This window comes from Cylas formicarius, unplaced genomic scaffold (genome assembly GCF_029955315.1).
Source record: "Cylas formicarius isolate icCylForm1 unplaced genomic scaffold, icCylForm1.1 PGA_scaffold_2__14_contigs__length_35257938, whole genome shotgun sequence".
Classification (NCBI taxonomy): domain Eukaryota; kingdom Metazoa; phylum Arthropoda; class Insecta; order Coleoptera; family Brentidae; genus Cylas; species Cylas formicarius.
Window position 1 is genome coordinate 18,999,174 of NW_026844319.1, and position 19,355 is coordinate 19,018,528.

At 36.6% G+C, this 19,355-nt stretch overlaps 4 protein-coding genes across 4 annotated transcripts; 1 reads left to right on the plus strand and 3 right to left on the minus strand.

The window, feature by feature from the left end:
• Nucleotides 1-725: 725 nt before the first annotated feature.
• On the minus strand, nt 726-1,296 carry LOC132698854 (DNA-binding protein SMUBP-2). The gene has a single exon (XM_060665201.1). The coding sequence runs from the start codon at nt 1,269-1,271 to the stop codon at nt 858-860; it is 414 nt and encodes a 137-aa protein (XP_060521184.1). The 5' UTR covers nt 1,272-1,296; the 3' UTR covers nt 726-857.
• A 138-nt stretch (nt 1,297-1,434) lies between these two features.
• LOC132698852 (clustered mitochondria protein homolog) lies at nt 1,435-14,183 on the plus strand. Its single transcript, XM_060665199.1, has 19 exons — nt 1,435-1,694; nt 2,056-2,100; nt 2,339-2,478; nt 2,532-2,847; nt 3,236-3,366; nt 3,421-3,557; nt 4,336-4,565; nt 4,670-4,806; nt 6,220-6,414; nt 7,278-7,490; nt 8,043-8,217; nt 8,276-8,617; nt 8,676-8,881; nt 10,241-10,447; nt 10,501-10,599; nt 11,034-11,777; nt 12,107-12,322; nt 12,381-12,589; nt 13,272-14,183. The coding sequence occupies exons 1-19, from the start codon at nt 1,580-1,582 to the stop codon at nt 13,369-13,371; spliced, it is 3,957 nt and encodes a 1,318-aa protein (XP_060521182.1). The 5' UTR covers nt 1,435-1,579; the 3' UTR covers nt 13,372-14,183.
• A 217-nt stretch (nt 14,184-14,400) lies between these two features.
• LOC132698466 (nedd8-activating enzyme E1 regulatory subunit) lies at nt 14,401-18,907 on the minus strand. Its single transcript, XM_060664527.1, has 6 exons — nt 18,745-18,907; nt 18,523-18,687; nt 18,289-18,471; nt 16,039-16,347; nt 15,174-15,597; nt 14,401-14,940 (listed from the first exon to the last, which is right to left on the minus strand). Exons 1-6 carry the CDS (start codon nt 18,810-18,812, stop codon nt 14,482-14,484), a joined length of 1,608 nt encoding a protein of 535 aa, XP_060520510.1. The 5' UTR covers nt 18,813-18,907; the 3' UTR covers nt 14,401-14,481.
• Nucleotides 16,639-18,074, minus strand: LOC132698467 (enoyl-CoA delta isomerase 1, mitochondrial-like). The gene has a single exon (XM_060664528.1). It carries the CDS (start codon nt 17,661-17,663, stop codon nt 16,809-16,811), a length of 855 nt encoding a protein of 284 aa, XP_060520511.1. The 5' UTR covers nt 17,664-18,074; the 3' UTR covers nt 16,639-16,808.
• Nucleotides 18,908-19,355: the final 448 nt, after the last annotated feature.

Genomic DNA, 19,355 nt, shown 5'->3' on the forward strand with positions numbered 1-19,355 from the left:
AAAACCAATCTAACTCATAAACATTAATACAACAGAAAGATAATTGGTTTACTTTTTGTTAGAGGAACTAATGTGACATGTATAATGAATTAACCCAACACGTTCGTTGATTAAAAAAATTACCAGGCTCTAGAACCTGATGGCTTACGCTACTACATCTTCTGCATACATTTCGTTTCTAGAGCACAGAACGAAATAGCTGTTAGTAGTCTGTGGCCAGAGGTAGACCGATGACACTAACCGCATTAGCACAAACTTTGCAGCTTTTCATTGCACTAAAATAATTAAGCACATCATTGGATGGTAGACACTGCAACGTGTCTACCATCCAAAAATTAGAAGTTAAAAAAACATGCAGTTCAACTGCCATTTTTATCTGATAAATTTATTTGTAGAAATTTCATCCAGTCTACCGAGCTTTAGTATTGTATTTGTGCCAGTCTAATAACTGTTTTTTTAATATCTACAAAATTGAGTTATGAATTTTGTTGTGTACAATTAGATTTTGCACTGCACTCAAGAGAAGCAAAGGTTCTTTATTTTTATTGCCCATAACTGTTAAAGAGCAATGTTGAAGGTAAAGAATTAAGGACGAGTCTTCTTTCATTCTGATTGAAATTATTGCATATTTTCATCATTTCGGAGTTCACTTTGCAGTCGTTTTGTCAGCTATGGTGGGGGATACAGCACAATAAATTCAAGTTTCGATCAACAGGATATATATATACTATTTAGATGCGCACTGAATTGAAGAGTACCAATTCAGAATTAGTTGTATTAAAATACATGTATTTTTACCTATGAATTTAATAGATTTTTTAAAATTTAGAACTAAACAATAATGGCGGCTAGCAAAACTACTTTTTCTTCTTGCCTTTTTCTTGGAATCCCTGCTTGGATTTCCTTTCAAGTTGCATCTGCTTGAGTTTCATTGCAAGTTTTGTTTGGGCCTGCTGATGTTTCTCTTGCGATAATTTTGGTTCAGGGTGGACATATTGCCTTCTTTCATCTCTTTTTACAGCCTCTCCGCAGCCATGTACTTCAGGCAGACCGTGCGTTGTGCAAAACCTTGAGTGGCAGTACTTACAATCTATTGAAATGAGATTTGTTTTGTTTTTACATTTATCGAATGAACAGACATTATCGATGTCTTTGACTTTCCGAAGCACGTCATCGATATCTTTAGATGACGTCGCCTCTTTTAGATCTTTTTCTTTATTTTTAAGTTCCTGTTTACTTCCTTTTGCAATAGTTTTTGTAACAGTAGACATTTTTAAAATATTGTGGTTATGTCAAAAATTTCTTCTTCTACGGTTCTGCGGTAGCAAGAATTATTCGAGCTATTTTCCCCAATATCGTTTTTAACAACTTTTTCTGTGGTGTTGCTGATAACTGTCAAGGACGCGTGCAGAATTCCGCAGAGAGGGGGGTTGGCGTACAGGGAAAAGCACGTGTTCGCGCTGCTGGTGGTATCTGAAGTTAATCGAAGGGGTTGAAAAGTTAATAGTCTGTTGTTGAATAGTTTTGAGTTTGGACATTTCATTTGTCATCTTTCTAACCGTTTTTGTTTACGAACAAAATGGCTCTCGGTACAGCAACGGATGGAGTCAAGAACGAAAATAATGATTTTCGAGATAAGGTTTTGAATGGCGAGAAATCTAAAAAGGGGTCGTCCGATACCCTGGACTCTAATGGTATGGAATTTTGAGCAATTTTTATGGACATCATATAAAGTCTAAATTATTATAACTTTCCTTCAGTTTATGTTACATAACATTTGAATATTTTTAAAAATATGTTTTGATGTTTCAGATTTCTGAAGGAACACAATCACATTGTTATTTTCATGTATTCTCTCTAGTCATTTGCATTATAATTTACATTTTATGTGACATTAATGACCAAATTTGAGAATGTATTAAGTGATTTGACGCCGTTTTATGTAATTTTTTAATTCATCAATGGGTTACCTATAAAAGAGACAAATTTAAAAGAAAAAAATAAAATGTGTGGTTTGAATTCCCCTTTAAATAAATTTGATTGTTTTCATTGCAGAAAATAAAGACAATGAAGTAGTGAAACCTTCACAAGAAGAAACGGGTATGGTGGTATTGATTTGTATTTTGTTAACAAATGGCAATTTATTCCTACATTATATACTTAATTTAAATTACCTTTGTAAAATTTGTGGTTTATGTATATATATTTTTAAATATTATTTAAAAAAAAAAACCTTAGATTTCTGGTATAAATACTAAAAACACTACAAAAATAAGATATGAGTGAAACAAAGTAATTAGTTATTGATTTATATAAATACAATTTAATTATTTTATAGAGAAAAAACTTGCCAAAGACGTTGAAGAAAAAGAAAAAGATGAAAGTGAAGAAAAAAGCAAAGATGAAGTAGTTTTCATTCAAGATGTAGGATTTACAGTTAAGATTATGAGTCCCAGTGTGGAACCTTTCGATATTCAAGTGGGGGTGTCTGTTCTTTTTGAACTTTTGGGAATTAAACAATACTATTCCAGGTGTCTAGCATGGAATTAGTTCAAGAAATACATCAGCTGCTGATGGATCATGAAGACACGTGCCATCGAACATGTTTCTCCTTACAGCTCGATGGGAATATGCTCGATAATTTTGCCGAGCTTAAAAGTATAGATGGCTTGAAAGAGGGCTCGCTGATAAAGGTTGTTGAAGAACCTTATACAATGCGCGAGGCCCGCATTCACATAAGACATGTCAGGGATTTGTTGAAATCTCTAGATCCGGCTGATGCTTATAATGGTGTAGAATGTAATTCTTTGAGTTTTCTCAATGTCATTACCCAAGGGGATATTTTAGGTAAGCGTCAAAAATATATGTTTTAATTTAGAAAAGCATATTTTTGGATGGTGAATATAAAAATTCTAAATGCATTTTCGCTTTGATACTGTGAGGGGGAAAGATTTTCAGACTCGATAGACACTATAGCTTATGTAATGTATCTAATATTTAATTTGTATTTGAAGAAATTATAATAATTGAAGATGTTTATTATGAATTAATTAGTTGTCAAAATTTCAATGGAATACTCCTCATTTGCGTCCGTATTATTAGCTGCATGCGCCCATAGGCGCGGTAAATTTTCAGTATTGTAGTGCAAATCTAGGCCTATTTAGTCTACAGTTTCATGGTGCAATAAGAAGCAATATTTTCTTTCAATTACTATTAGAAATTTGTCATATTATAGAAAAAAAGAAAATGCGCCCCGAAGGTGTTGATTGCACCCCTCCAGATTACATAATGCCAGAAAGTAAAGACAGACCATTGACAGCGCTACAGCCTCATTTGAAGGAACAAAAAGTACCCCACTGCATAAAGGTAGAGGCTCTCTTAAATACTATAAAGTGGTATAAATTCTTTTTTGTTGGACAGGTGCTTACAACGTCGAGTTGGAATCCGCCGCCTGGTTATCGTAAGCTGCACGGCGATCTTATGTATCTCTATGTTGTCACTCTTGAGGACAAACATTACCACATATCTGCATGTTCTAGAGGATTCTACATTAACCAGTAGGCTTTTATTATATTTATCAAAATTGTGATGTTATTGCTATTCCACCTGCGGTGCCTCCAAATCTTTGCTCCCTGGATGGTTTAGATAGTTTCTCAGGCTCAACAAGTTGAGCTCCTAGTACTCTTGATCGGCTGCCCCCTAGTGGTTAGCCTTCATGTGCTGTCGTCGGCCACTCTCATGATATGAATATGCCTTCTTAGATGGCAATATCATGTTAGGAGTTGTACCAGCGTTCATAGTCGCGCAACTGATCCTGAGTCGTAGAGGGTCATAACTGCCTAAATTCTGGTAAACTCTTTCAATGCACAAAAATTGCCTCCTGAGCCATTTATTCAGCTTATTAATTAGCTATCCAATGGCCCTAGTTCAATACCGCATTTTGGCGGCACCTTGGGCCAGTTTGTTGTTTACCAAATAATTACTTATCAGGCTGTAACTTACTTAAAGTGAATCAATAAAAAAAAAGAAAGTATCATCAGGTCATGTAGATGTTGTCAATACATTAAAATTGATACACCTCGGGCAGGTATGTCATATATAGGGAATGATCTACGCATCTACCTAAACCCTATCTTTTTTTAAACAGTGATGTCCACACATTTAGTTGTTTTTCGAACGTGTGATTTGTCTAAATAAATGTCAACATTAGCAATAACACTTCATTCCTATTTAACAGGCCCATGCATAAATGTGGTGAGCATTTTAGAAGAATTTGCATTTCACACGCTGTGAAGCTCGTTAAATGCGATATAATAACTATAATAACCCACGCAGGTCAACAGTGGAAGAGTTTAACCCCAAGCCCGCTACTCCTAGTCACTTGTGCCATTCGCTGATCGAGCTGCTAAACCAAATCTCCCCCCAATTCAAGCGTAACTTCGCTATGCTACAAAAAAAACGCAGTCAGCGACATCCGTTTGAACGGGTCTCCACTCCCTATCAGCTGTACACCTGGACAGCACCCGTGATGGAACACACCATAGATGCCATTAGAGCTGAAGATAGTAAGTTGTTATTTGATGGGCGCTGCAAAGGCGATTTTTCATTTTTGTCTAAAACAAATCTGCGTTGGTCATCGTTTTGCTCACGTCACCCTGTTACTTGACAGCTTTTTCCTCAAAATTGGGCTACGAGGAGCATATTCCCGGTCAAACGCGAGACTGGAACGAGGAATTGCAAACTACCAGGGAGTTACCAAGGAAAACGTTACCCGAGCGTTTGCTACGGGAAAGAGCTATCTTTAAGGTAGTTTCGATATGTCTACCAAAGTTATTGTATCCAAAGAAGACACAACAGTTCATTAATGAAATAAGTATAAACCAGCTGCCAATAGAAACAACATTTTGAATGGTTTGGTTAGCCAAGGTTTTAATTTTTGCAGCGCGATGTTGCCGAAGGCGTAGGAGAGTCTGGCCTAAAACGGCATACCATTTGTTCTGTTGAGAATAACATGGAAATTACCAACTTGTCTTAAAGTAAAATGGTTTTTGTAAGTTTGTTTTCATACTAGCACACTAAATGTGCCGCTCAATTTGATATTTTTTTTTGTCAAAGAAAGAAAAAAAGATCCCATACGTTACCCATACTACAAAATAAAAGATTTTGTCAAATACGAAACAAAAATAAATTTGCATTAAAAGTAAATCTAGTAAATAATCTATATGGGGTATTACAGCATACATATTTATGTATTAAAAAAATTTTAATCGGTTTTCTTTCAAACATCAAATTATGTCTTTGTTCTTGACTACATCTTGTTTGCCATTACAGTATCTAATCCAACCCTTTCTAGCTTTTGACTTCGAAAGTTTCTCACAAAAGAAAATATAACAGAAATCATGTTCATCATCGGTCACTTCTGAAACGGTTTTTTTTTCTTCAAACGCATATTCCAAATTTATGCTATGCGCTCCAAACAGATTTACGTCTTTCTCTCGTTTGGCATTTTTTTTCTTTCAATTCCAACATAAGCGGACTACTGATAAGCATTGCAGAAGTTTTGTTTCTTTCAGTAGTATTATTGGCGATTGGTTTGTCTAGAATATTTTCTAAAACGCAATTTTATCGCACTATAACGTTTTATAACATTGTCATTAATAATTCTAGTTTAAATGAAATGTCTACAAAAATATAACAACTAAGTACTCACCTAATATTTGATTTAAAAACTTTACTTTAAAAAATTTCTGCACTTTAATTTGAGACAAACAAAATATTTGCTGATGAACAAATAACAAATTCGTAATTCGGCGTAGAACTAGCTGGAATACAATGTTGCAAAATTGGTGGATTGTCCCTGGTAGCTCCACGATATTAAAACAGTGTTGTCAGTGTCAGTCTTTCCTAGCATACTTACGAAAACTGAAGTTTGGTTATTCCACACTAACCATCACAAAATCATTTCAAATAGCTGTTTAATTAATATTTAGAAACCACACACTTGCTCAAATAGTGAAATCTCAATCGGCAAACAACCAAATTTAGCATCCAAATTCAAAATGTCAAAAATTCCAAAGCAACATTTCTGTTGGGTCAAAATTTTTACGAATCGTAGTAATATGCGCACATGTCGGAAATAGTAATGTCTTGTCGGGTCTCTTGGATATAATGTCTTGGGTGCCGACATTATAGAGTTGGGCGGTCAACCGTTTTTTGTAGGTCCACAGTGATTTCGTAGCAGCCGCCACCAAAGGTGCTATGGCCGTTATCGACGGCAACGTGATGGCGATCAACCCCGGCGAGGAAGCCAAGATGCAAATGTTCATATGGAATAATATCTTCTTTTCGCTTGGGTTCGACGTCCGCGACCATTACAAAGAGCTAGGTGGAGATGCGGCCGCGTTTGTAGCACCTGTAAGTATAAGCGTGAGGTGCGCCTTACAACTTCACTGAAATGGCTGATAAACCAACAAACCAAAAACGACCTATGCGCGATGGCTTATTCCGAAATTATTCGCGATTTATATCATTCATACAGGGTGCTATTAAATTGACTTTACCCTGATGCAGAGTCGATATTTTCTTCAGTTGAATTAGGGTAAAAAAGAAAATTTATAACCTTGCCGGACCAGAAAGACCGCTATAATTGTTGCCCAAAATTTCTAATGATCTCTAACTGTAATTTTTACAATTCACCAGATATAATTTTGCAATGCAAGTATCACTTAAACATGTCAGCAAATTGACAAAACGATGTTTTAGTAGCCAATTCTTAGGTTTAAGCCTGGTTAGTTTAAATCTAGCCAACAGATATTTCAAATACATTTAAACAATCTTCCTTAAGTATTTAAAAATATTGAATTCGATTAACTCTTAGTTGAAAACGTAAGAGAGTTATTACACGTAAATTAATTTTGATTTATATATTCTGGAGGCGCCAAGATGTAATTTCAATTTTATTATTCTCAGAAGAGATGCTTGTCGGTCTACCATGAAGCGTACTTTCACGTTTTAATGTAAATTGTGCTTTTGTTAAAATCAGGGCCCTATTTAAGTGCTCAGAGTAAAAGTGGTAACACGGTAATAATGGAAGGGGCTGTTTTTTGCTATTGCAATCAGCAACGGCTTTGTATTGTAAGTAGTGGAAATAACAATGTCACTGCATAATTTTTTCATATTTCGACCTACGTTCACCCCAAAATTCACCGATTAAATTATATGATGTCGTCGAAGAGTGACGATATATTAACATGTCCATAAGTTCCTTCTACTTTTAGCGTAATGATTTGCAAGGAGTCAGGGTGTACAGCGCGGTCGATTTACAAGGCCTGTACACTCTGGGCACTGTAGTCATAGACTACAGGGGATATAGAGTGACTGCACAGTCAATTATACCAGGCATTCTGGAACGAGAACAGGAGCAGTCGGTCGTATACGGGTCCATCGACTTTGGCAAAACCATTCTGTCCCACCCAAAGTACCTGGATTTGGTAAGTAAAGCGCAATTGGAACAGTTTTTTTGTAAGCATATTAAAGACGGAGTGGTAATTTGTTGTTTACAATCTGCTACTTTTTACCGAAATCTATATGCATTTCACTTGCATTTTTTAAAAGTGTCTTTGTTTCATACTTGTATACTGTATACATATGTAGTTTATTTTCGAAAATGTTATCCTAAACTGCTTCAATTAGTAGTTGTATCTATCGTACTACATTTTGAGCGAACCGATGTTGATGATTGTCCTATTTTCACATCATCAAATCTAACACATTTTTTAATGTTTCTAATTTTATTGTTGCAGCCGTTAATAACAATAACATTAACAAAATTATCTCCCGAATCGATTTTTTTGTTGGCCTTGTGGAAGAGGAATAATTGTTGTACTTGGCTGACTTGGCTTCAGCGTTTCATAGTTTCACTTTCTTTTTCTTCTTGTGATTATTTATATTTTATTTTGAATCAATGGTCGATACGGTTTGCTAGGTGGTAAAGTCTATTTTTTTAATGAAATTTGAAAAGTAGTGAAATTTTCTATTGTTAGCTGAGCAAAGCTGGACAGCAACTAAAAATCCTACCCCATCACGTCATAAACGACAAAGATGAACCCGTAGAACTGTGCTCCAGTGTAGAATGCAAAGGGATAATTGGCAACGATGGTCGCCACTATATTCTTGATTTGTTACGCACATTTCCTCCCGACGTCAACTTCCTGAAGTGTAAGTTTTGAGATAACAAAAAAAGAAACAATCAAATGATGTGCTGACCCATGTCTAGTGGAAGGGGAAGAGCTGAGCAAAGAGGTGCGCGCGTTGGGCTTTCCGATCGAGCACAAACATAAGTTGTGCTGTCTCAGGCAGGAACTGATCGACAGTTTTGTCGATTCCCGTTACATGATGTTTATCAAATACGCCGCCTACCACTTGCAGCAGCTTAATCATCGGAAAACTGCCGAAAAGCTAAACAACAAGGCAATCGAAGAACAACAACAGCAGGAACAGGATAATAGGAAAAAGGAAGAAAAAGTCTCTGAGGACGGGGAAGAGAAGAAGGATGAAATCGAAGAGGACGAAGCTAAGAAAATTGTGGAGAGTATCACGGACGGTAGTAAATTAGAATGTAAGTAGGGTCGATACCGTAGGCGGTTTTGATCGTGAATGGTGCGTTGCGGTTACAGTGGAGGAGAGTACTAAGAATATTGTGAAAACCGCTTCGATAGCGGTGGGCTCGTTGAAAGATACCGAGTTTGACATTCGCTTTAATCCGGACGTGTATTCGCCCGGAATTAGGCACAGCGACAGTTTAGATCCTCCCTTGTCGAAGCAGCGGCAACTGGTTAAAGATGCTGCCGAGTTTCTGCTCACCGTACAGATTCCCACATTTGTAAGTTGCTTTTGTTCTGGTTTATTAAAAACTTTTTAATAAGACTTAAGAAAAACAGTTGAAACTGAAGAATATGTTAAATAACAATGATGGTTCGGCTCACGGTCACGCCTTGGTTACAGCGGTCGCAATTTTTTTGGACCCAGATATGCCTTAATTATATATATTTTTGATGTTAGAGTATTTACTTTATCTACTTGATATTTTTAAGAAAATAACAATTTTACGGATTCTTAATGTGAATGAATGGTTATAAAATCCAAATATTTTTAACTAAGAAAATTTTAAGAAGTGCTCTTAGTTTCTATTGCTGAGAATAACAATGGATATGTACTTTGGTCACGGCCATATGGGCCATATTAATGTAATATAATCTCTTTCTCATCTTAGCGTAACTATTTGTAAGGCCTCAGGGTATACAGCGCGGTCGATTTTGTAATACTTTGACCAATTCACCTCTTTTAGTTTTATGTATGCGAATAAATCATACTTTGAGAAAGTTAACTCAATAATTGTACAGAGTTTGTCCTAATAACCTACTAAAAGTTCCAGGTTATCAAAGCGTGAATCTGATATTTTCAATAATTGATGGCAATGCGATACAATCAAGCGATTCAAATTCTAGTCGCAAGAGTTCCATCATAATCTCGATAATTGGCAAAAGAATATTGTCTTCATCACTAAACCGACCATCAATTTTAGCTGTACCCATAAGTTAAGTGAGTGCCTGGTTTAGGTATAAAAAGTTTTAACTGGTTTGAAATGTAAGGCGCTCGGTTTTCCAAAAAAAAAGTTTAAAATATTAGAAATTTAATACTCAACTAATAAAGACTCAGCGGACCATCATATTGTTTGTATATTAATTTTTGCAGCGTGCTGCCACCCGCACAAGTAATTGTAAAAAAAAATGTGTCAATATGCTCTGTTTTTTTGATGCGAGAGAGTTATAAATCATTGACCTATAAAACCTGGCGTCTCAGCCGTATTCCATAGGGGTAGTATTGCACCTATGATGGTGGTCAAGGGTCCCGAGTTTTACAATTTTTATAGTTATAGTATCGCTTTCTAAGGTCTCCATGCAGCCAAATGGAGTGATTGAGAGTAACTTAGAAAAAATCTGGATATTTAAATCGTTTTCTATTTTTGTTTCAAAGAAAATTCCGCAGGTTGTGGAATTTGTAGGTACACACCTTCTGGATTTATGAAGGTTTCAGACAGCGATCTGCAGCATGTTTGGCAAGACAGAGCCAATACCCGACGTAACAGAAATCCAGAACGAGTGTATAATTGTCTTGTATTGAAAAAAGTACATTTTGGTTTTGTGTTTTTTTAAATATTCCTGCTCCTTTTCAATTGTAGATCAGGGACTGTTTGGATCATTCGTCCGCCCCCATGGACGGTTTTACTTTGTCTGAAGCCCTTCATAACCGAGGCATTAACATTCGGTATTTGGGCCGCCTCACGATGTTGCTCTCCAAGGTGAGGCAGCTCGAATATTTGCATTGCATCGCCGTTTCGGAGTTGATTTTGCGCTCGGCCAAGCACCTGTTCACCACTTATTTGCAGGTACTTAGTACTGTGTGGTAGTCATGGTGGTAAACTCAATTCTCTTATTTTAGGGCTGTGAAATGATTAACTTATCTGTTGCCATTTCGCATTTCTTGAATTGCTTTTTGTACTCGGGGATTGTCTCGAATCCGTTACAAAATGTCGACGAGGTACAGTACATTTTTACGTACAAGGTGTTATTTAAATGACGGCCTATATTATAATGGGTGATTTTTCGTAGTTTTATTTTAATTCAAGTAGAGATATCTGAGCAATTCTATGATCTGAAAAGTGTTTAAGAAAGTGAGATGTAAGAAAGAAAGAATCAATTATTCATTTTTAACTTTTGTCTAGACTTAAAAATCGGATTAAAGTTGTAAATTGTAATTGCCATTGGACACTAAAAGTATTCGTTTAAGACAAGAATAAATACATTTTATGCCAAATCTTTGGAGCCTTTTTTTTTTCGAATACCAGACGGTAACATGGTTACGAGCATTTTAACAGTTGAGTTAACTCCGAGATTTACTGATTTGCTTTCGATGTCATTTAGATAACACCCCGTATAAATGCGTAAACAACGTTCGTCGAAAACCAATTTCAGCTGCAAAACAAAAACAACAAAAAGCGCGGCAAAAGGCGCGGCAGGACGAATCCGTTGTCCTGCAACGACAATAACGAGTGGGCCAATCTGACACCGAAATTGTTGTGGGCTCAGTTGAAATCAGAATTGAAGGCATATTACGATTACGACTTGTCGACAGTCGACATCGAAAGCACCATCGATCACTATTCATTACAGAAAGTGTCTCTCCTGCGGGGCTTCTGCCTGAAGACCGGCGTTCAGATTTTGTTGCGCGACTACAATCTCGATTCCAAGAACAAGGTGATTTTTTACGAGGAAGATATTTTGAACGTGTTCCCGATCGTGAAACATATCAACCCGAGGGCCAGCGACGCTTACAATTTCTACACGACTGGCCAGAATAAAATTCAGCAAGGCTTTCTCAAAGACGGTTATGAGCTCATTAGCGAAGCTCTCAATTTATTGAACAACGTTTACGGGGCCATGCATCCCGAAATAGCGCAGTGTTTGAGGATGATCGCTCGATTGAACTACATATTGGGTGACCACGCGGAAGCCATGGCTTATCAGCAAAAGGCTGTGTTGATGTCAGAGAGGGTGAACGGCATCGATCATCCTTATACCATCACGGAATACGCCCACTTGGCGCTGTACTGCTTCGCCAACAGCCAAGTGACGACCGCCCTCAAGCTCCTGTACAGGGCCAGATATCTAGCTGTCATTGTTTGCGGCGAAAATCATCCAGAGGTCGCCCTGCTTGACGTGAGTGTTCTAGTTAATCTTAAACGTTATTTGATTTAATTTTCAACGTGTCATTTTTCATAAATGCAAAGCGCTGAGAGTTTCTAGCTTGTCACCATTGCCTTGGTTTGAACCAGCGTTTTGTAATACAAAATTACATAAACTGCCCAAAAACAAATAAACCCAATTTTCAACAGTGGCTTGGTAATTTTAATGAACGTCGATTTTTGTATAACTTTAACAAATTACGGCGGTGGACTCAATTAGAGCGTTACTTTTTGTTCTTTTTTGCTAATGGATGAAGTAAAACGTATGTTAAGGAATGAAAAGTACACATTTTTTCTATTTAGAGCAATATCAGTTTGATTCTTCACGCCGTCGGTGAATACGAGCTCTCCCTTCGTTTCTTGGAGAAAGCTTTAGCGCTGAACATGAAATATTACGGCGCCAAATCCTTAAAGGTAGCGGTGACGTATCACCTCGTGGCGAGGACGCAAAGCTGCATGGGTAACTTCCGACAAGCGCTGAATAACGAGAAGGAGGCGTTCACCATTTACAAACAACAAGTAATCTAAGAACCGAATTTCTTTTTGTTCCAAAAATTAATTGTCTTATTCCAAATAGCTGGGCGAGAACCACGAAAAAACCAAAGAGTCTTCGGAGTGCTTGAAGCATCTCACCCAGCAAGCAGTGGTCTTACAGAAGAAAATGAACGAAGTCATCACCGGCAAGAATGGCGCCTCTATCCCCCCTATTCAAATTCAACCACCATCCATGGGTTCCGTACTCGATATGCTTAATGTTATCAATGGGATACTCTATGTACAGATTAGGTAAGTATCCAGTTACATTCACAAAAATGGAGCCAGAAATAAATGTTTTTTTAGTTGAGATTGTAGGTAGTGTCACTTTATAGCCTAAAATCGTTTGCAGGGATTTTATTTTAACGTTTTCTAGTAGAGGGCGTTGCAATGAGAATATTGAATTTTTCATAGAGACAAAAAAATTGTTTTTAAGGCTAAACTTACCAATACATTGATGACGCTTGCCCGCATATTTTGCTTTCAGCTTACAAAACTTTCACTTTACCATTTACTGCCATTCAATCAGATTTTAATTTTAGTAGCTTGTTCAATTCAAAGTGTTTTAGGTTTCAGTGTTAAATGTAGAGTCCTATCAGATTTTTTAGATTGCTGATACATATCGCCATTAATATGTTTAAATGAATTCTTTTCCGGCATCGACTGTGGAGCTACGGGCAGCATCTATGCTCCTGTGCTTACCTCATCAGGGTTCCCTAAGATATTGGAGGAACACTAAAGTGTTTTTATAAAGTTTTCAGTGTTGCCTAAATGCCTAATTCTTTTTCGCCCACGTTTCTTCTTCCTGAGAATCCTTGCACAGATCTTGATAGGGTTTCTTTGGTGATCGAGTTTATTAAAAAAATTACGGAGTATCACAAAATGAAAACGAAGCATTACATCGGCGTATGTTAGTTTATGATTTCTATTGCAGCACTGAAGACATCAATCACTTAAAAGCGGAGATGGAGAGGCGTCAACAAAGCGAAGAACGAGAAACCCAAAGCCTAAAGCCGATCGAGGCTAAAGAATAACGATAATAATACAATTTCGCGAAATATATTTTACCATTTCATATTCTTTAGATGCGGTCGATAGGCTAGTAGTGAAATATGGTTGTTCGGCGCCGCGCGACGGCAATTCTGCGAACTAGTCAGTTTCGGTGTCCTATATAGTTTTGTTGGTTATATTTTTTTATTTTTAAGGGCGTTTGCGAACAAAGTGTGCCAGATCTGACACGTTTCGGTAGTATTAAAAGTTCCTATACGCGATACCAAAAATTTATCCTAGATTTATCAAATTCTAACTGGAACTGAATGTAGGCGGGGCGTGCAGCTAGAAATGTCGACGGCATTTACTTGGGGATTACGGTGTTGCACAGCCGCGAGCGACATTGTATAAAAATGTTTGGTGTAATTGATTTTAATTACATTTAATTGCACTGATATTTTAAGGATTTATTTCAGCGTTCGAGGGTTTTACTAGATTCGGCGTGCCGATAAATCAATAAACATTAAAAATAAATAACACAGAATTATTATGTTAGCGGTTTTTGCAACGCCCTTAGGTACATTTGTCTCTTCGTTGGCATTCTAGCTTCCCGATTACCACCAAATCTACTTGATTTTATTTCGGAACTAGAAAACTTATAAGTTATGGATATTCCGGTACGTTTTGGGAATGGGTAATTATTGGTTGCGCAGAACGTGCATGTTGCCAGGTGGAACATAACGACGTAACCGCGTTGTTATAGACATCGCTTTTAGGCGGTGTCCATATGTAGTGTATAATAAAGAAATGTTTTTTTTTTTGTAATCAAAGTTTTGTTAATAAATATTGATTCATTGTTGCGACTTTGATTTCCATTTTTGTCTAGTAGCCGTTTGATTTTCTCAAAACCCCATAATACTCTACATCCCGCAACAAAAAAAAAAGAGAGCTATAATTTTTCCATTTCAAGTGTTGTCATATTACTTAGCGTGCCTCCGATACGATACTGACAACGATTATAAATGTTCATATATAAAGGTAATTAATAACTCAAATAGTTAGGTTTAGGGGCATTTTGTTTGGTTTTTCTAGGGACAAAGGTAATATATAACTTGGAAATATAATAGTATATTTAAAACCTAGTACGAAATAAATTACAAACAAAAAGTGGCGGATGTGGAAGTAATTGCGTCGTATATAAATGTATTATTCAAAGGTTTATACTGATGGGTGATGACTTTAATTACTTCCTGTGCCGCGCAGCCTCCCAATATTGAAGAGATTGAATGCAACTCGGCACCTCCGTATCTGCATACCTCGTGAACCCTCTCGTCACGCAAAATGTGAGAAAAACCCCATTCGGTCAGCAGTTTTCCGATGATACCTTTTAATTTCAACAAGTCGGGCTCAACCTGATCGTCTAATTGGCCCGGGTACGAGTTAAATTCGCTTATGAACCTCTCGAGTCCGCGCAAGATCACGTAATAAAACATGAGACTGTCTGGATCTTCCAGGTACGACGATAAGTCGAAACTGCTTTTCTGGTACTCGTCCGCTATGCAACTGCCTCTGATTACGTGTAATTCGCTAGAATGCTTGCAGAAATACTTGACCTGAAAACATACGTACAGGCAATTTTCACAATCATTTCAGAGCATTTGCATTTTTTGCTAAATGAAAATATTGAAAGTTGAACATATTTTCTCTATCGTTAATAAAATTTTGAAAATTAAACTTTAACTCCATGTATTTCGTTAATTGGCTATCCATTATAAACTATCCTGTACAGAAGAAGGCTAATATGCTGAACGTCCACAGTAAATAGTTTTTTGGCAGAAAAAATTACCTCGCTTTCCGTGACCGTGTCCTGTGGCAATCCCAAATTCCTGGCGATCTGAGCAGCTCTTCTATATATCGCTTCAGATTGTTTAAGCGCCTGCTTCTGATAGATATTTTGTAAAGTCACATAGCTTATAGTATCTGCGGCCATGTCAGGCAACGTTCCCTTCACTGGCAAATCGCCCTCGGTTTGAACCATTTCTCTCAGCGCGGCCGCCATTACCCAGAACGGTGAACTGTTCTGGGTTAAATTAATGCAGCTCTCGTCGTCTAAAATTTGTTGCACGTGGTCCGGTATTTTGCGCTGACTTGAGAACGAATTCGCGTAGTGGACAGCCTGTTCGAAGTTCTCCTCCAGCAGAAACCGGTTGCTGCTCTCTTCTGAACTTCCGCTATCCCGGATCAATTGTTTCAACTCCTCTTTGTCAGCTCTTTAAATGGATAACAGTAATCAGCTAGTTTGTTAGTTTGTAATTTAAAAAATAACTTCAACAGGTTGCACTTGCAGTGATTCTAGGAAGAGGTTTCATCAACCTTCAATGCACGTACAACTAAAGCAAAATAAAAGTAAACATTTTTGTGTGAAAGGTGGAAAAAGGAAAAGTGTGGGAAAAATCACCCATTGAAGTTTTTATTTTTAAACAATATATGGATTTATTACTAAAGACTACAGCGACGCTATTGCTTCTTGGGAGAAACAAACTGCTTCTGTCTCTCGGATGTGTACATTATTTTTTGTACTTTATCAGAAGTGTGGTTGATACATATACTTACGAAACTAAAGCAAGGCGAGTTGACAAGCTTTTCCTCTGCCCAGGAAACAATGACGCCACTGTACCCTTTACTAATAATTTCGATTTACAGTGACTAACCTTTTTTGAGGAAAATCTCCATTGTGTTTTTCTTTATACCTCTTTAAATAGAAATGCAAAATTACCAACGGTGGTACGTGGCTTCTCTCCTTTTGATCAAGGTCCTCGATGTTGACCGCATCGAGGTAATCCCTAAGGGCGGGCCATGGTGCGTCCAGGCGCAAGTCCGGGCTCTCGCTGTCAGGATGGGCCTCAATAACAGTGTGCTCCTTCACTTGAAGCCTGATATAGCCTAAAAACCCTAAACTACGGCACACCATCAATGGTACTTCACAGTCCCAAAGGTGTCTTGATAGAGGCATCAAAACTCTAAAAAAAAAATGGATCTCTATGTATATACTATAGTATGACCTACAAACCAAAATACCTAACGCACTTCGTTACTGCTTCTATTCATTAACTAAAATTTATTTGAATGACTTCATGTTAAACTAATAACACTTGGGCAAAGCAGGTAATTCCTTTGATTCTTACATACAATTATGATTTGGATAATTCAGAGTTGCAATTTGTTGAATTTGATTTTAATATTTATTAAAAATTATAGAGCAGAATCTAGTGGCGTGACCGATCAACTTTTACGTAAATAAGGAAAAATAATCGTATAAATTTACACTTTATTAAAAACAAATTTTGAAACAAGTTCCAACAAAACATTCTTACAAACAGGACATTATAAAAGTAAAGAAATGGGTTAAATGCTTTTCTGCAACCATTATGTGATATTGCACAAACTGAAAATTTAAACTTTAATCATAAACAATTAAAACCTAAGCAGACGCTTGTTTTTTCTTCAGTGATTCCAGGTAAATGCCAAGTCTTTTTTGTAGATCTTCATTGGTCACAGCCGTAATAAACAAATTCAAATCAGTTTCTCGGTTTCTAATCATAACCTTTAGATCTTCTTCCCTAAACATCTGCTTTGACAATGCCCTCGCTATGGGAGATATTTTGGAAAACTGGCTCAAAAATGAAGTAGCCCTCTCGATTCCTTCTTGTTTATTGATAACAACTTCATCAACCAGGCCTAATTTGTGGGCCTCATCTGTATTGAAAAGCCTTCCCAAAGTCAGTGCCATTTCTGTTTGCCTTATTCCAATCACATTCTTCATGGCCATCATAAACCACTTTGGAGCAATCATTCCCAGTTGACTTTCATTCAAACCAATTGTAAAACCTTTCTGCATCACTCTATATTCACAACTAGTTGCTAACAAGCAACCTCCAGCGGGCGAGTGGCCATTTATAACAGCAACAGTTGGATAGGGAGACCCATACAATTTAATGAAAACATCTTGCAAAGTTAGCCAAAATTTTTTCGCTCTATTAGGATCTGGTTTATACATTTCCATAATATCCAATCCAGCCGAAAATACAGTGCTATATGAAGACGTTAAAATAGCGCCACGACACTTGTTACTCTCTAATTCGGTAAGAGTAGTCAGAAAATCACTTAACAAATCTAAATTTAAACTGTTCACAGGAGGTCTCTGTAAACTTACTGTCGCTATGCCGTTTTGATCGTTTATTTCTAATCCTACTAATTTTGAAGAGGAACTCAAACATCTGGAAAAATTGTTCATAACAAAGGGCTTGTACAAGAATTTTAAAGCTAATGTAGCCATTTTAAAGGCTTCAAAAAGATAGAAAACACTTGGAAATTCCTATATATATTTGCAAATTTTAGTACTTAGTACTTAAAGTCCAAAAAAGTTCAAAGTTCAAATTGCACAATTCAAAGGACATTACTTAAGATAAAACGCAATTGAAATGAAACATACAATGGGGCATAAGAAACATAAAGAAAAATATTGTGCGATAGAAGCTGTTAAATTTCAAGTTACGCTTCTGCGATTTTTTTGCTTCCGATAAAAACTTTAAATGCAATTTGTTAACGTAAAAATTATCTCATTTTTAACACTTGGGAGAGATAAAATAATAGAACCACAGAAACTATTTCAAGCGATATTAAAGATGGTACCGTGAATACCAAAAAAAGAAGACAACCGTGAAGTTAGCTCCAACAAAAGACATGAAACAATTAGACGTCAGCATGTTGCCAAAAAGAAACGTAACCTATTTGGCGTCGGTTATGTGGTAAAACTAAAGATTCAGAGAATACCGGCTTCGATCGAGTTCATATCAGATGAGACTGAACAAAAAAATTAAAAATACATAAATGAAGTAATATATATAAATAAAGCATAAATAATTGAAAACGGTATTGTAAAAAAAATTAAAGTTACATACTTTTCGGGTAAGGCAACCGCTATTACCACGTCGAAATTCTTGAAAAAGTTTTGAGTGTGCGCCATAATATGTTCAGCAGATTCATCAATGTAATCACCTCTAACATCTGGATTTAACTCAAGCAAGCACTGTGTAGCAACTTGAGCCCTCGATGAGCCCACTGTTTCATTTTCTAAAAAGAAACTGCAAAAAAATCTTTGTTATTAATCGTCCTTATCTACACTTAATAGTTACTTTGATCCAATATCTTCTTCAGTGATTTTCTCCCCATCGACGACCGTAAATGAACCAATACCTGGTAGAACTAGACTTTTCAAAATTTCCGTTCCCAAAGCGGTTGCATTAATTAAGCATACTTTCGAGTTCTCTAAGAGCTTTTGACCGTGGTCACCCCACAGCCTTGGTGTTAGAAATATGATTCAGTTACCTTTACAGATATATTTGAATTTATAATACCTAAGTTGGCGATCGTATTTTCGGCTTTTGTCACTTTGTTCTGGCGATTTTGGGGCCGGCGATGACATAATTGCATTCAGCGACGTTGTTAAATTTGTTTCAATAAATAATTTTGAACTCTAATATTTTTGGGTATTATAGGTAAGGGTTAAGAACAGTTTCTTCTTCTTGGACGTCTCAGCTGATTGCAAAATAAGATTGATAGCTCAATCATGGGAAAAGAAGAATCGGTTTCAAACGGTAATATGATGTCAATTGCATTGGCGGAAGTTTTGGCGCAAATATTATTCACAGATAATTTTAAATTTGAATATTGAGCGTTAATTAAAATAAATTTTTTGTTTCCTCTTTGTTTTTAAGACTGAATAGACAATCGCCAAAACTTGGACTTTGTAGACAAGTGTTTAGAAACACTAGTCAAAATAATAAAACTACATTTTATTAAAACAAACCATTGAGAAATTATATAATAAAATAATAACGAAAAAAGACTTCCCGACTATATCTTCATATAAAATATTTTTACCGTGGTGAAGAGCATATACGATCCTTATATATACTTATTTTCTTTATTTACCTGTAATACAGGTTTGCAGTAGATATTTCGCATC

Excerpts from the sequence above, each read along its gene's own strand:
- LOC132698467 (XM_060664528.1), bottom strand. The coding sequence starts at position 17,663 with ATGGCTACATTAGCTTTAAAATTCTTGTACAAGCCCTTTGTTATGAAC.
- LOC132698466 (XM_060664527.1), bottom strand. The coding sequence starts at position 18,812 with ATGTCATCGCCGGCCCCAAAATCGCCAGAACAAAGTGACAAAAGCCGA. Across the intron at positions 18,472-18,522 it reads GAAGAAGATATTGGATCAAA|TTTCTTTTTAGAAAATGAAA; the intron begins GTAACTATTAAG and ends ATTTTTTTGCAG. Across the intron at positions 15,598-16,038 it reads GGAGATTTTCCTCAAAAAAG|AGCTGACAAAGAGGAGTTGA; the intron begins GTTAGTCACTGT and ends ATCCATTTAAAG.
- LOC132698852 (XM_060665199.1), top strand. The coding sequence starts at position 1,580 with ATGGCTCTCGGTACAGCAACGGATGGAGTCAAGAACGAAAATAATGAT. Across the intron at positions 2,848-3,235 it reads TACCCAAGGGGATATTTTAG|AAAAAAAGAAAATGCGCCCC; the intron begins GTAAGCGTCAAA and ends GTCATATTATAG. Across the intron at positions 10,600-11,033 it reads CGTTACAAAATGTCGACGAG|CTGCAAAACAAAAACAACAA; the intron begins GTACAGTACATT and ends AACCAATTTCAG.
- LOC132698854 (XM_060665201.1), bottom strand. The coding sequence starts at position 1,271 with ATGTCTACTGTTACAAAAACTATTGCAAAAGGAAGTAAACAGGAACTT.